This window comes from Argentina silus, assembly GCF_951799395.1.
Source record: "Argentina silus genome assembly, chromosome: 17".
NCBI classification, from domain to species: Eukaryota; Metazoa; Chordata; class Actinopteri; order Argentiniformes; family Argentinidae; genus Argentina; species Argentina silus.
The window spans coordinates 5,307,177-5,323,156 of NC_139671.1; the positions used below are offsets into that span (position 1 = coordinate 5,307,177).

Sequence of the window (15,980 nt, forward strand, 5' to 3'; positions counted from 1 at the left end):
GTCTTTGGAAAATTAATTGCCTATCATGATAATTGTAAGCACTTAAAATAATCATATCTCACAATGCACAATGAATGGGGCTGACAATGATACAGATTTGTGAAGTCTAGATAAACAGTTGCAGAGTCGAATTATGATTATGGGATAACCTGCGGTCCCTCCTCCACAAACGTCACTAGTTTCAGTATAAAATAAACGTGAGGCTATACTGAATGCTCACAGCTCGGCAACGTGACAGTGGCCAAATCAAGTGAAGACGACTGGCGGTAAAAGCAAGTGGCAAGCGGTTGTTCATGAGAAAGAGAAAGAAAAAAGGAAGGATGCAAAGTTGTGAGGCGACCTAACTGTAAAGAGTTGAGCACAAGAATGCAAGAGAAAAGTAGTGCCTAGGCGTTCATTTAACCCATCTGATGGAGAGAATTATGCTGGATAAATTGTAGGTAGACATGGGGGTTTAATTCGTTAATTCGCCGTATGAATGATGTCCAGTGCGCGAATACACACCTGGATTTCTCTGGATGACAACGGAACAAAAGGGGATTACCTTGGGAGAGGAAACAAGTTCTTGAAGACAAAGGAAAGTAAAGACAAAATAGTGACTGCTATTAAATTAATTCAAAAGTTTTAAACACATTCTCTTTTTTATTGCCTTGGAAACCATTCACTTGAGAATCTGTTCAGAGTTCTTAGCAAACCAAATGCATAGAGAAACATGTATTTGGGTAAAGCTCTTCTGTTTGTGTTACTTCTAAATTGCGTGACTATGAGTTTATCTCTGTCAACCTGTGCCACCGTGGATATAGACCATGTGAAGAGGAAGCGAGTCGAGGCAATAAGGGGCCAGATTTTGAGCAAACTCCGGTTGACCAGTCCCCCTCACTCCCTTGGACCCAGTCAAGTCCCCTATCAAATACAAGCGTTGTATAACAGTACGAAGGAGCTTCTTGAGGAGCTAGGAAAGAATCGGCAACTAAGTTGCGGCCAAGACAACACGGAGACCGAGTACTATGCCAAAGAGATATACAAATTCAACATGGTTCAGGGCCCACAAGAAAACAGTAAGTGATGGTGTTGTATTTATTCCCCTCCCCACTCTTTTGGTTGACACGGTGTTTTCCCTTACTATTTTGGTGCAAAACCTCTTGGTTATAGTGCATTACGCGCGACATTACGCATGAACATCAATGAATGGGGAGCGTGTTAATTGCGCAATTTTGGTTTATCTGATAACCGGCGCCTAACCATAACAATAACATGAGGCATTTGTGCGCGTTTCTATCGTGAAAACCTTTAACAATATCATTATATACTATTGCATATTTGTCATATTAGAGTTGGGTAGTTTCGTTTGTGGGTTTTGATATTTTTTAAAAGACCACGGACTTCATAGACTACTGTATTGCATTTGATATGGAAACGTATTGCAAACCTAGAGTATGGGATCTTTTTGATCTGTTGACTCTACCAATGATAGATATTCACTCCATTGTGAAAGAGAACAGGTAGTGAATCACACTATTCCCCATCCTCAATAATGATAATATAGAGCTGGGTTCAGTTTAGTCAAATTGATAAGTAATCCACTTTGAATACACTTATTACAGTAATAATGGTCCTTCCACATTCCATGGACCTCAGCAACATAAGGTGCCAGCTCAGATTTGTGGATTAACTTAAAAGTTACCCCTCTCACCAACCTGTTGCAATGCAGGACCAGTGTTTTGTGGAAAGCCTCTTCCTCCTCCCACTTCTCCCCCTCTCCCCAGATGTTCCCATTTCCATTCCAGTCAGGCCCAAATGAGAGGGACATCTGCCCGGGCGGATGGGGGGGGGAGTGGGGGGAGTTAACAGAGGTGGAGAGGAAAAGTTATGTGATGGAAGGACCTCCCCTTTAGCTTGGCTAGAGGGGGATCCCAACTCCCCTCCTTACAATGTCCGTGCGAGGGAGGATTTGGCCTGGCACTTGGTTGCCCCCGCTGTGTTGGTGTTAAAAGTGCGCTGCATGCCTGCCCTGGCTAAAGTATTCAGTTTCAGTGAAAAGCCGTGAAGCTAAGAGATCCTCTGGAGAGAGAGTAGCATTACATCACAACTCAGCCTGAGCATTACTGTTAGACAAGCCTTTTTGCACCTTTTTGCACCTCACCAATCATACTTGAACTATCTTGTACCACAGGGTCAGTCCCTGCCCTGTCACCCTTATCATACAGCCTCAGCACATCAATGTGGACTTGTCTGTTACTTAGTATTTAGTATATTTTTCTCAGTATCTTTATTCTTATCTGTCTATAGCGTTCATATAGACTTCCTGTTTACAATCCTGCTTATGTTGTATGTTGTATGTTGTATGTGTATGTTATGTGTGATGTCTCTATGTCTTTAAGCTACTTGGAACCTGAATTTCCCCTAGGGATAAATAAAGTTTCTATCTATCTATCTATCTAGACAGAAGGATTCTGCTCAATCTCATACAGTTGGTGTGTACAATACTCCGACCACCTGGTCCATGCCCGTGAACTTTGAATACATTCTTCTGGTTAGTGATTGGATTTCATTACCATGGTTGTCTCACGTTCATTGATGATGTCACACACTCAGTACAGTACAAGTGAATCTTAGTTCTTTGTGGTTCATCTATTATTTTACTGACCCCCATCAAATGTCACTTACTGCTTGACGTCAAACGACAAATATGCATCATAAAAAACATTATGATTTCAATATTAGCTAACCAGTTTTAATTGTTGAAGCGCTTGGTCATTCGAACAAAACAAGGTATAAAAAGTTGGTTGAGATCTGCATCACTGATATGGACACATGTCAGTACTTTAAGGGAATTCATGCAAGATGTGGTCTGAGTCACAGTTTCTGAGAAACGAGAAAGGATTAACGTTAAGTCTGTGTAAGAATTGGAGGAAGGCCTTATGGGATAAAGCCAGGCCCATTGCATCATTGTCGTCCCTTTGAAATCAACAGGTGTTTCACAAAAGGCCCACTAGCTCTTCCCAGCCACAGTTCTGTTTAAAATCACAACATGCTCCTGACAAAAGAAACACATAGCATGACAGCTTGCCTCATTACTGTACTACCTGAAGTCCTGTAAAAGTATCCCAGTGCAAATAAGTGAAAGATTTATGCACATACCTACAATGTTTAAGAGAAACCGTGCCTGTCTTGTTTACTAAAACACATCTGTGCCCCCTGAAATTGACATAACATGAGGGTCAAAGGTAAAATAATCATTTATGGTTATTGGGTGAGCATATCCCCTGTCCCCATCCTTATTAACTAATATCCCCTGTACTGTATATATACTGTAGAATATTGGTACTGCTGAATATTCAGAGAGTTCAGTCTTAATAGTTCCATAAGCCTCATGAATATATATATATATATATATATATATATATATATATATATATCCCAATGAGACTGACTAATGAGTTTTGCATACAACGCTTTTTGGAAGCCGCAGGCATGCAGAATAATTTTCACATTCGCTCTGCTGATTCTGGCCGGCCTGGATAGATTCCCAGGAACCTCAGCTGAATAAAGCAACACTCTTCAAGTGACTTCCAAGAGGGCTGGCAACTCCAGAAGGACTTTGTCTTTAAACCTGAGAATGGTTTGAAGCAGACTACAAAATAGACGGCTTTAACAGTACGGTGCCAAATGCTTATCCGTGCAACTGATTGAACAAAGAAAGAGAGAACCTTTAATGCTATACACGTGATATGTGTTTCATTGAATGGTGAACCTCCCAAAACATGCTATTGAACTGCAGATCTGCTTTGCAAAAATTACTTCTGTTTTAATGTAATGTCATTTGAGGTGCATATCTGCCATAACTCTTGCAATTGAATGTACCAGAAATAATGTAACAGGTTTGGTTTGGTGACCAGGGTCTACATGTTACTCTCGATGCCCCCCCTGCTGATAGAATATATTCAAGAATGCCCTCATCTCCTAAAGAGTAAAGTGGAAAACAAACACCTCAGTTATACCAACTTGATACATAACTACTTATCACTGTTCTGTTTAAGAGAGGCTCACGAATGGATTACCGCCTAAGATAAATCTGGGAAGTTCTAATGCCTTTTACTTTTTTAGAACAGTCAATAGCCTTTGCCACATCTCCAGAGTAATTGTGGGTCACATCAGAAACGGTGTTTTAAAGCAGGTGAGAGATTGAGAGGACCGGCTTCCTGTGTTTGCTCAGAGGGCATTGCCCATAGCCAGGTGAGAGGAACTGCGGTCAAGACCTGGCAGATACAGCACACTGAGAAGGATGCCAGTGGCAGCCACCTTTTAGGTGTTTCCCCACTCGGTAACAGGTTCCGAAGGTGTGCTTTGTGGAACTGACTTTGCGCCAGTGACATCACTCTCTTTTCACTTCTTGGTGGCGTTTGGCAGCTTTGCTGAAAACGTTGGGTAAACTGTTGACCTTTGGCGAATCCGAGGCATTCTCTGAACCGACTGAGATCCCTGACAGGTGCAAATGAAGCAGAAAGCCGAGAGGAAAGGCAAATTGCTGTATTGGGAATCTGGTCTACTTGAAACTCGAAAAGACTCCTTTTATAGAATGGTACGTATATCTGGCATACACTAAGCAGAGACTCGGCTAAGGGGGTTGTGGAGAAGTCATCATGGTCAGAGGGGCTGCAGTTGGGGTCTGGAGAGTGGTCACTAGAACCGAGGACAGCAGGGTTTTTGATACACGGAATACCAGGATGGTGAAGTCACTCTAAGCCAAACAGGGACGCTAGTTCGCTTAGAATATGTTTTCTCTTTTTTCTCTATCTTAGTCAAGAGGGGGGGAAAATGGCCGTCTGGCATCAGCAGATAACTTAACCACATTATCACATTCCATGCCAGTCACCATGTGTGAGAGGTTCATTGAGGGAAAGTTGCACGGGGGCAGTCCCCTGTTAATGGTTCACTGTGGGGTACTGCATTTGGTGCCAGAAAACAATTGCTGTCCATTCATAGAAAGCTCATGGTGCCAGTCAATTGCTAAAGTGGACTTTTTGCAGGATTCTCGGTTAAGAGCCTTAGATATTAGTGAGAATTACATTTGGCATCCCTGGGCTGTGCAGCAGCATCAACAGCCTCAAACTATTTTTTGTTGGTTCATCACTAGGGGTTTAACATAAAACTGAAAACTCAATATTCTGACTCTTAAGAAGTCTTCCACATTCCCACACTCTGTTGCTTGACTAAGAAACATTTTGACACACAAAATGGGAATAATTGCTATGCATTGCTACAAAAGCTGGAGCTTGCTTTAAAGACAAGTATCAGATGAAAATGTACAATCCTTTGACCACGATGTAGCTATTTCAGCCACGAGGACAGTTTAACGAAAATAACGAAAAAGTATTTGTTGAAAGTGTGGAGCCCACTGCTTGAACGTTGACTCATTTAATGGTAACATAATATGAGGTCTGAATTGTATGTCACTGGATCAACTCAGCTTCTTCCTCTTAACTCTTGCAGATGACCTGCCCTATTGTCCAAAGGGCATTACCTCCAAAGTGTTTCGCTTCAACGTCTCTGCCATGGAGATTAACTCAACAAATCTGTTTCGAGCTGAATTCCGTGCTCTGAGGATGCCCAACTCTGGAGCCAAGAGGAACGAACAACGGATTGAGCTCTACCAGGTGTGTAAAGGTCTACCAGGTGTGTAAAGGTGCCGTTTCAATGTCCTTCTACCAACTCAAGAGATCTCCACCTGAAAACAATAACAGTGCCAAGATACTTCGCCTCATAGTTCCTCCATCCATGCATACTTAAAAGGATACCTGTTACCGCCCACTGTACAAAGATCTTCAGCAGGGGACACTAGAGTGCGAGCTATGTATTGGATGTTAGTTTTCAAAAAGCCTAACCAGCAATATAACTATATGTTGGTTTACCATAATGACATTGACAAGAGATGTATTCGTTTATTCCACACAACCCAATCTTTCAGCGTCCGAATCAGGAAAGTGAGCCAATGAAATCCAGCTTGTGGTCTTATGGTGGGCAGCAGCCAGACCCAAATTCTGCTCGTCACTCTTGGAGAATGTTTTCAGGACCCGGACAGGGTAATGTGAAAGTCAGCAGCAGTGAGGGTAGAGTCAGAGTAAGCCCTTGGCGTCCCATGAGAAACCAGACTAAATGTGGACACTTCTCAGTATAGTAGTCCACGATTGTGATTGTCCAGTCCCCCCCATCAGACCTCTCCTGCATATCAGACTACGCTCATTCTGGAATAAAGGTGGGTTCGTAAGGTTGATATAGGAGGATAATTATAACTATCCACTTATTCTCCAAGTTAACCGAGCCTCAATATGGTGGATGACTGACACATGAGACCAAATGAGACCAGACACAGCAAATTATTTGAATTGGAGCACAGCTGTGGCATTTCTTTTGCCTAATTTCTTCTGGCAGATGCATGATAGAGATGTGGTTGACCGCAACCAGGTGTTATTGGCCACAGTAGGCCAAGTATAGCAATCTGTTTGTATTATGAGTGGGAAATAGTAAGCCTTGCAAGGCCAACTTTGATGGCTACCTAACTATAAAGTATTGCTGCAGTCAGCTAGCCTCCTAAAGGCATTGCGACATTGTTGGCTTATTTTACTTGCTTGAACTGTACCTACATTGGATACTACATTTTCATTCTGTAGGCAGTTTTGAAGTAAGAAAACGGTGTCGAAATTAAGTAATGTGATACATTTTCTACTCTACTGATGTCAGCATCAAGTGACATTCCATGGAATCTAGTCTCAAGCCATGTGGTGCCATAATGGCGGCAAACTGTATATCCTTACTGGAATGATTCAATGGCAATAGTTCTCACGTCTTCACCTTCTCATAGCGTCCATTGCCTGAGAGCAGGTACATCTGGTTTATTCCATGCCACTGTAGTTCATTTATTGTGTTGTTTGTATAACTCACCTACCCCTGATTTGCAGATCCTGAGGCCGGACGAGCACATTGCTAAACAGCGCTACATCGGAGCCAAGAACGTCCTGACCAAGGGCACTCCAGAATGGGTCTCTTTCGACGTGACAGACACTGTGCGGGAGTGGCTGATGTACCGAGGTGAGGTCACCAGACTTAACTACCGGGACCCAGTTCCAAACAAATCCCTCAGCCCTTGTCATTCCCCCTGACTGATCGTAGAGAATTGGATTGGTGTCAGAAAGATGGTAATCACTCCACCTTTAGTAGGCTCTTGGTTGAGTTTCTGGCATAATAATAATAATAATAATACACAGTCAGTCCTGTCAGATTTGCAATGGAGAGTAGATAAAGGCCCAGGAATAGAAGTAGAGTAAGGGGATTTGTTTGGGATTGGCCCAGATCATGATGTCATTTACTGCAGAAGAACGAGGCAAAAAAAGGCCTTGTGGCAACATTTTGGGTCTGTGAGAACAAGCTTAATTGCATTCTTTCTTCTGACACCTTGCTTTCATATCAGAAACCAATTTGGGTCTGGAGATCAGCGTGCACTGTCCCTGCCACACCTTCAACCCAAATGGTGACATCATCGATAATGTGAACGAGGTGCTGGAGGTCAAATTCAGAGGTGAAAAGAGAATGTTTTTTGTCAATATTCTACAACTTATAGTCAGTTGGTTTTTTACCTTGACATTTATGGCCTAATCACCTCAAAGTAACTTCCAACCAAGTATTGTTAACCCGTTTTTATAAATGATATTTCTATGCCCTGCCTCCTCTCCACTGCAGGGGTGGAAGGGGAGTATGAGGACCAGAGTCGATGGGACCTGGGTCGTCTGAAGAAGCAGAAGGAGTACCTCCCCCACCTGATCCTGATGATGATACCACCCCACCGCCTGGACACCCAGTCCGCACGCCGACGCAAGCGGGCGCTGGACACCAACTACTGTTTCTCGTAAGGCTCTCATTGAATGTGTTTTTTTTTTTCAAGGAGAGCGGAAAGTTGGACTAACATGGAATAATGTTGTGTTTGATGTGGATCATCATGTTGCCCCCCCCCCTCCCCCCTCCCCCCCACAGTAACGTAGAGGAGAACTGCTGTGTTCGCCGACTCTACATTGATTTCCGCCGCGACCTGGACTGGAAGTGGATCCATGAGCCAAAGGGCTACTTCGCCAACTACTGCTCTGGGCCCTGCCCCTATCTGAGGAGCTCTGACACCACACACAGCACGGTGAGGACCCTGCAACTCATTAGCTACTGCTAACTCTTCCAGTCAAATTCTAGGTGCCCATGCTTATACATAGGGTGCGATTTGTGAAAAAAAACTGGGGAGGGGCATTTTTTTTATATAAATACTTTAAACACTTTAATGCCAGGAATTCATATAAAGTTTGAAAAACTTTACAACACACTGAAAAAAGCCCCAACTTTGGCCTACAGTACAAACAGACTCGAAGTTGGGTATGAAGGCAGCGCACTTGTCATCCAGTCTTCTTGCAAGGCCAAGCTCTACCTATTTCCATGAGGCTGCTCAGCTGATCTGTAAAGGAAAATGTAAAATCAGTCTATAGGATAGGTGAAGGCCAATTATGCACAGGATGTATGTTCAGCACCACACATGTGGACAGCGACACTTCCGATATTACAGGTCAAACGTTAGAGCCAGTAAAAAAGAAAAGGCTGTAAACCACAATAATTTATAGCAACGCACTCTGATAATAGAGATAGTTTACTTACTAGCAAAACAATCTGCTGTGATGACAAACGCATATCAGAAGTGGGGATGTACAGTACCGCGTTCCCACGTGAGATTTTTTTGTCTAAATGTACCTACTTGAAAAAAAACCTATGGGAAAAGATTACAGGGAAGACCGGAAGCAAGAATGAACTGCATTTTGATGACATGCTTCAGAGCCCAATAACATTGAGAGTATACTGTAGTTGAATGGGCTGTAGTGAGCTGTAACATACTCCATACCAAGTTATGTGGTCCTCTGTGGCTCAGTGGGTAGAGCATGGCGCTAACAACGCTTAGGTTGTGGATTTGATTCCTGCTGGGACCATATATACTGAAATGCATGCACTCACTGCAATGTAAGTCGCTTTGGATAAAACCGTCAGCTAAATGGAATATATTATTAAGTTATATTGTACTGACTGGAGCTTGTGTACCCCTCCCCACCCTCCAGCTGCTGAGCCTGTATAACACCCTGAACCCTGAGGCCTCAGCTTCGCCCTGCTGCGTCCCTCAGGACCTGGAGCCCCTCACCATCCTCTATTACTCTGGCCGTACCCCCAAAGTGGAGCAGCTCTCCAACATGATCGTCAAGTCCTGCAAGTGCAGCTGAGAAGGCCAGTCTGAGCCAATTTAGGGGGACTGGACCATGGAGGTGACCCATATCCTAGCCACAAGAGCCACCCACCCCCCCCGTGGAGACTACCACAAACCAGGCCATTTCTATTCAGCAATGACTATGTGACGTATATGACTTATATGGCCTAGCTCCTTACACCACTTAAGGACCCCATCCTTGTGTGAAAACATACACTATTACTAGACTCCAGGGTCCCAATTTCTTCCCTTTCTGTGTTTTAGATTTTTTTCAGTTAAAGATGCAGAGTAGTTTTGTTTTAAATCTTGAACTGCCTTTCGTTTCCTTCTCTAAAAACAATGGGCATTATTTGCAAACACAAAGGAGAAACAGCAGACTTGCTGCCTTATCCAAAAACATGACTGTTGTCAGGCAAAGGAGGTCTGAGAGAATGCCTATTGGATTTGCAATGGAAAGTGGGTGAGCAAAGAGCTTGAGCCAAGCTTTTTTTCCGGCCAAAGCAGCAGTGACAATTTTTTTGTTTGCCTATGTGAACCGAAGGACGAGGGACCTTGATGCAAATGGAAGGGAATCTTTGTGCTGGAAACTAGCAATGAACACACCTCAAATGCACCACTTGCTGGAAGAGCTCCTTTCCTGACAGTTTTAAATAATTCTTGGACACAACACATTATGCTGGAAAAGAACATTGATTTGAAAAAAAGAAAAATGTTATGCAACAGATTTTATGAGATGTCTTTGTCTTTGATGACAGATTTGCTCTGTTATGCAATGTGTGTTATTACAGTATGGCGATCATTTCGCTGATTGAAATTGTAATATGTGTATCTCTAGTATTACCCCTGGAAACACTTTTTATATTAAACTATGGCTGTTGTCACATGGATTTCCTAGTGATTTTGGAAGACACTACTTAAGAACAAATCTTAGTGATAAAACACATCATTCAAACATTGCATACTACACCACTACCATTTTATGGTTCATTTTGTCTGTCAACACCAAAAGTAGTTTGAGCCATGACAGCTGATGATTGCTGCAAACTTGGGCACAGTTGATACCATTGAAATAGCATCGCCATAAGGGCTATGGGGCCAGAGCCTTCAGTTCTTAGCACCAACAGCTAACCAATGCAGATACACAATTGTGGGTTGGTATAAGTGGTTTGACCTCAGAGGTCATCCACAATGCCACAAGCACGTAACACGAGAAGAGGCTCTCTGCCACTCCTGGGCCCTGTTCTAATATCATCTTACCCTCATCTTCTGCCCCTGCCAGCTGACAAGGAATTCCAAGCGCAGTCTGGGCTCCAGTGTTTGTGCTCCCAACACAGTGCACTCTTTCATTCCCTCTTCCCTCCCTCTGTTTGTTTTGGTGCTCTTTTACAGTGCGAGGCCCGATGGAACTGGAAAAAGTGAAGAGAGAGAGAGGGGGGGAAAAAAAAAAAAAGTCACGACATGACAGCAGCTGGAAGTAGACTATTTTTTCCCTGAGTCAGCAAAAGGAGCATGAAGGCCAATGCTACTCCTCCGCCCCCGCCCAGGCATTGTGAGGAGTAATGCTATCTAGCCTTGAGAGAGTGATGACTGAACAGGTGGTCAAGGAGAAACTGTAACACTTCCAAAGGAAAATGAGGCCGTTTGGGGGTATGAAAGAGTTGAACCTTGGAATAATAAGTCTTGGCTTTTATTAAATAAACCATAATGTATGACCAATCCACCAATTACCTGCAGTTTACAGTGGGCATATAATTGTGTTAATAAATGTTAACTGTCAAACTATGTCATTATCAGAGCAACATATTGTGGGACCAAATCTCCCAAAACACTTCTGCAAAACGTATTAGCCTCTATCCTCTGTAAGATGTGGTACATGTAGGAAAGGAGAGTTAAAGCTCCTTTCCTTCACAATTTGTCAAATTAGAACAGTCCTTATTATGGCTACCGGTCACCAAAGGCAGAAAGGAAGGAATGTTATATCAACAGCAACACAGTCCTAACAAAAAGTGCAAGCAGAAACAGTAGCACAAGGCCACCAGAGCGTGTACATCTGCACTGTTATAATTTATTATTTTTAAAAAGCATGAAAAAAGCATGCTTTTACTTACAATTCAAAACCACGACATTCAGGTTGCAAGTATCTTTCGTTGCTCCCTGCCAGTTGCCATTGCCTGATGCGTGCATGCACACATGCTTAGCAGGTAACTACTACAGTATCGTGTGCAGGTGCATGCGTCCTATAATTGACTGGCCTGATCAGTCCTGGAATGCAACCTTGCTCTTCTTTCCCACGGCCTTTCTTGGTCCACTTGAGTTTCCTTTCCATGCATACTGTATGCACCAGGCCTTTTCTCTACTACAGCCATAAATTCACTACTGGCCCCACTCTCAGGGCTCACTCTCTTTCCCAGACGAGGCAATTCCTGCTACCTTTAGTACACAAGGTGTGGAAATCATTTTGTTTTTTTGTTTTTCAGACAGTTTGTACCTCACGTTCAGTTCGGGGAACAGTAAAACCTCGTTTAAATGACATCAACAGGCCACCTTTGACCAACGGGAGGAGAATTAGCACTGACAGAATTTGAGCTGAACAGGGCTAATATGCACTGACAAGTGGTCAGAGAGAATGTCCTCTCTATGGGCGTGCTATCGCTCCCTGTCAGAGTCAATAACAGATGCGTCATGATGAAGCCACAAAGGCTAGTCAGGGTTTCATAAGCAGTGAAGATGGGTGTTATTTAAGTGGCTTTGCAGGCAATTCAGTGCTAATGAACACCCCAGGTAAAGAGCAGACGATTGCCACTGAACCTCCCCAAAAATGTAGCCACATTATCAACAACAACTCATTCTGGCACCCCGCACCCCTCCCACAACCACTATTACCTCTACCCAGCCTTTTCTTCCATTTAATACTGAATCAAAACAAACCTGGAGCCAAGAACCGTTCCCTCACCATCCAGCACCCACCTCTCTTTCCCCCCCAAACCGGAAAACACATTTATGAAATTCAGAAGCTGCTCTGTAGGATCGGGTTGCAGCTATTGATGAGTGTATGGGGCCTTTGTTAGCACAAACTTTCCTAGGAAAAGAAAGAGGAAGAAGAAAATAATTGAAAAGTATACCTCCCTCATTTTTCAGCAGTAGCAGAAAAAAATCTTGCTCAGCTCTGTGGGATAAGGACTTTCTCCTTTTGGGGGTGAGCCCCCCCCCCCCCCCCCCCAGCCCCCCCTTCCCCAACACCCGCTACTGAAGGAGGAGCCCGTATCCCGGGTGCAAGTTTGGGTCCAGATCTGGGCCTGAATTTGAAATGAATTGGACTTTCCCAGCACCCCCTCCCTTCCAAGACACACCGATGATGAATTACGTGACACGTAAAACGCACAGAGATTTGGAAAACTCTGTCTGCAGCGATTCCCTGAGCAGATTAACAGATGTTGTGAGAGGAAAAAAGAGAGAAAGAAAGAGAAGGAGAAAAACTGCTCAATATGACTGTTGCTGCAATAAAATCATCAGGTCACCTCAGCCTGGTTCTCAGGCCCCAGGGTGGAAAACGTTGTGTAATTCAGCAATGGGAAGAACACACACTCCACTCCACATTGTCTCTCTCACTCTCTCTCTCTCTCTCTCTCTCTCTCTCTCTCTCTCTCTCCCTCTCTCTTTCTCTCTCTCTCTCTCTCTCTCTCCCTCCCTCTCTCTCTCTCTCTCTCTCTCTCTCTCTCTCTCTCTCTCTCTCTCTCTCAGGCCAGTGTCATAATCACTGTAAAAGAGAAGCAGTGAACAAATATGTAAACAGCTCAACTTCACACAGACCTTAATGGCTAAACAAACACATGGGAGGTCTAGATGAAGCCTAAGCCATATGGAACTTTGTCTCTGCCACAGAATTAGGGCTGTTAACCAGGTTGTTCTTCAAACCAAAACAGTCGACTAAAGTGTCATGGTCTCAGAATTGGTTTATGAAAATCTTAGTGGAAAATAAAGCTGCTTCATTGCAATTACTATTTGATAGTACTTGATGATGATCAGATGAGGACTAGTTAGTAACTGTTATGGAACTCATAAGGGTTGCGTTGGATGGACCACATTTATGACTCGTAGTCTGGTCATTCGACAGAAACCCGTTTTCTAGTCGTGTGTGTAAAGCATCCAGTAGCGAAAACACCCTTGTTCTGCAAAATGTACCGTCACGATACTGGAATGAAGACCACCGTTTAGAAAATAACATGCTTCCCAGAGCATTCTCAGAGAGGAGTAGCACAGTGGTTCCAAACAATCAGCCTGGGTGTAATTCCCGGACGCCAGCTGGCCAGGTGCATCAGAAAGGCCAAGGGGAGCAACAGCAAAGCGCTAAACATCTTACCATGAATTAATTACCTCACAGTACCTCTGCCTCGTCCAGTTATACAGTAGCACAGGTCTGAAATAACAACACTCCTTACTTCTTCAAAAGGTCAGTTGTCATTGTCTTTATAAAAGCTCTTGGAGTTCTTTTTTTTTAGCTGTTTTGTGTGAAGACCGTTAGAACCAGAGGACATCCTCGGGGTCTGAGGGCACTGACTCTTGGGTTTACATGCCTCAGGCAGGGTAACCTTATCACGAGAGTGTGATTCCAAATCTCCTCCGCTACATACGACAGCATGTTCAAAATTAAATGTTGGTAGATCTTACAATCTAAAACATGTACTGTACTGTGTGTGCTTCTGACTTGAGTTATGAAGTCCAAACCATACCGCCTTCTCAAAAGGCCAAAAACAATGGGCAGCCCTTTGGATATCGCTCCACTAGGGTGATCCTTTGAAGCTGTCTCCATAAATATGATATGTGTAGGCCCTCCTCATACACTGCAGATGGAAGACAATACATCAACAAATACACCCTTGACCTCCAACCGGGCCCATTACCATGCCAACAGTACGTTTAAGTTTCACTCCCTCCTCCATTTTGTCTCCGTTTAGTTGTAAACACTCACTCCATTAACAACTAGCTAGACTATGCATACATGCTCAGTGAAACAGCAGGACACAGGGAAAGGGAAGAGCTCAAACTAAGTGAAGCATGCAAAGCATCCCGTGGACTGTGTGCCTGTATTCATGTGTGTGTATGTGTGTGCCTGTATTCATGTGTGTGTATTTGTGTGCCTGTATTCATGTGTGTGTATGTGTGTGCCTGTATTCATGTGTGTGTATGTGTGTGCCTGTATTCATGTGTGTGTATTTGTGTGCCTGTATTCATGTGTGTGTATGTGTGTGCCTGTATTCATGTGTGTGTATGTGTGTGCCTGTATTCATGTGTGTGTATGTGTGTGCCTGTATTCATGTGTGTGTATGTGTGTGCGTGTGTGTAATGTATCAGAGAGAGAGAGTCATCTAAATCATGTGGTCATCTGAACATTAATCCTCGGTAAATTATACTCTGGATAATGATAACACTGGTTACTCCCCCTTAAGCCATGAACTGGATTGATGAGGCATTAACTTATCTTAAACAGGCTTCTATACAAATGTCTCTGAGCTGCTGAGACAGTACCTGCTGGGAGTTGTCTTCATAGCAAATTCCAGACGTGGCATTAACTGTTTGTCCTTGTACCTTGAAGGAAGTTTTATCTGAAGAAGAATTACTAGCAGAAGTCAGGTGGATTATGTATTTGTATCTTATTTTCTGTCTAGCGTTGTTTAAGGATAGATCAGCTTCAACTATCATACTGAGGTTTTATCAGATAGTGTTACTTGCATCGTATGTAATTATTTATTTTAGTTAATTTATGTATGTTTGTCGGTGGATAGTTTTTGTTAAGTACAGTATGATTGTGAAGAAGCCCCCTCAGCTTCCCCACCTGAATAATGCTGACATGGTGTTTTTGTTGCGCGAGGGGGTCCGGTGGCTCGGTGACACCGGTGTCAACTGAAATCCGACTTAGTGTGTTCAGCTGCTCAGGTAGTGTCTATTTCCAGGTCCTTTCTGGGTTTTGATATTGCGCAACAATCAGAATTATAAATGCATATGTATTCAATGGATTTTTTCAGGTGCAATTTAGCTAATATTAGTTCAAATCACTTCAATCCCCCCCAAAAAACATGCTCCAAGCAGGAACAACTTATGGCTGCCTAATGTTCACTGTTTCTGTTACACTTACTGAACTTAAAATTTCTGGATAGACATCATATCATAATGTTTTATTCTCAACTCTTTCACGAAAATTTGAATTACGTCCTTAAATGAGTTTCATTCCTTGTAGCCGTGTGCACTATAATGTCTCTTTCAACTAAACATGCAAAGCTTTTGCCAACAGAACTGGCTTCATTTAACTACAGAAGGAAGACATTCTTACGCTTATTATGCTGCTGTAATTACAATGATATTAGTAATGCGATATTTCAGCCCTCGTTGCCAAAGTAACGAGCATAAGCAGAGACTCCATGGCCCTCAGGAGTCAATGAGAAACACGTTTGCTTTGTGCCCTCCCCTTAATCTGCAACCGAGGGCTGCTTAAATGCGAGACCTCACGACTCCTCCGTTTGGCAGCCTTGTATGGGCCATTGACTGCTGTAGGTCTTGCACAAGTAAGAGAGAGAGAGAGTAGTGTGTGTGTGTGTGTGTGTGTGTGTGTGTGGCTAGTTATCCTGTGAGTTTGTGTGTGTGTATGTGTGTCTATGTGTGCATCGTGGGGTTGGGCCTTCAAATAACGGACAAGGCTCCC

General features: G+C 43.3%; 1 protein-coding gene across 1 annotated transcript; it reads left to right on the forward strand.

Moving 5' to 3' along the window:
• Positions 1 to 243: 243 nt before the first annotated feature.
• LOC310818093 (transforming growth factor beta-3 proprotein-like) lies at positions 244 to 10,144 on the forward strand. Its single transcript, XM_083688856.1, has 7 exons — positions 244 to 1,058; positions 5,494 to 5,657; positions 6,960 to 7,089; positions 7,469 to 7,576; positions 7,738 to 7,903; positions 8,029 to 8,182; positions 9,141 to 10,144. The coding sequence occupies exons 1-7, from the start codon at positions 713 to 715 to the stop codon at positions 9,297 to 9,299; spliced, it is 1,227 nt and encodes a 408-aa protein (XP_083544982.1). The 5' UTR covers positions 244 to 712; the 3' UTR covers positions 9,300 to 10,144.
• Positions 10,145 to 15,980: the final 5,836 nt, after the last annotated feature.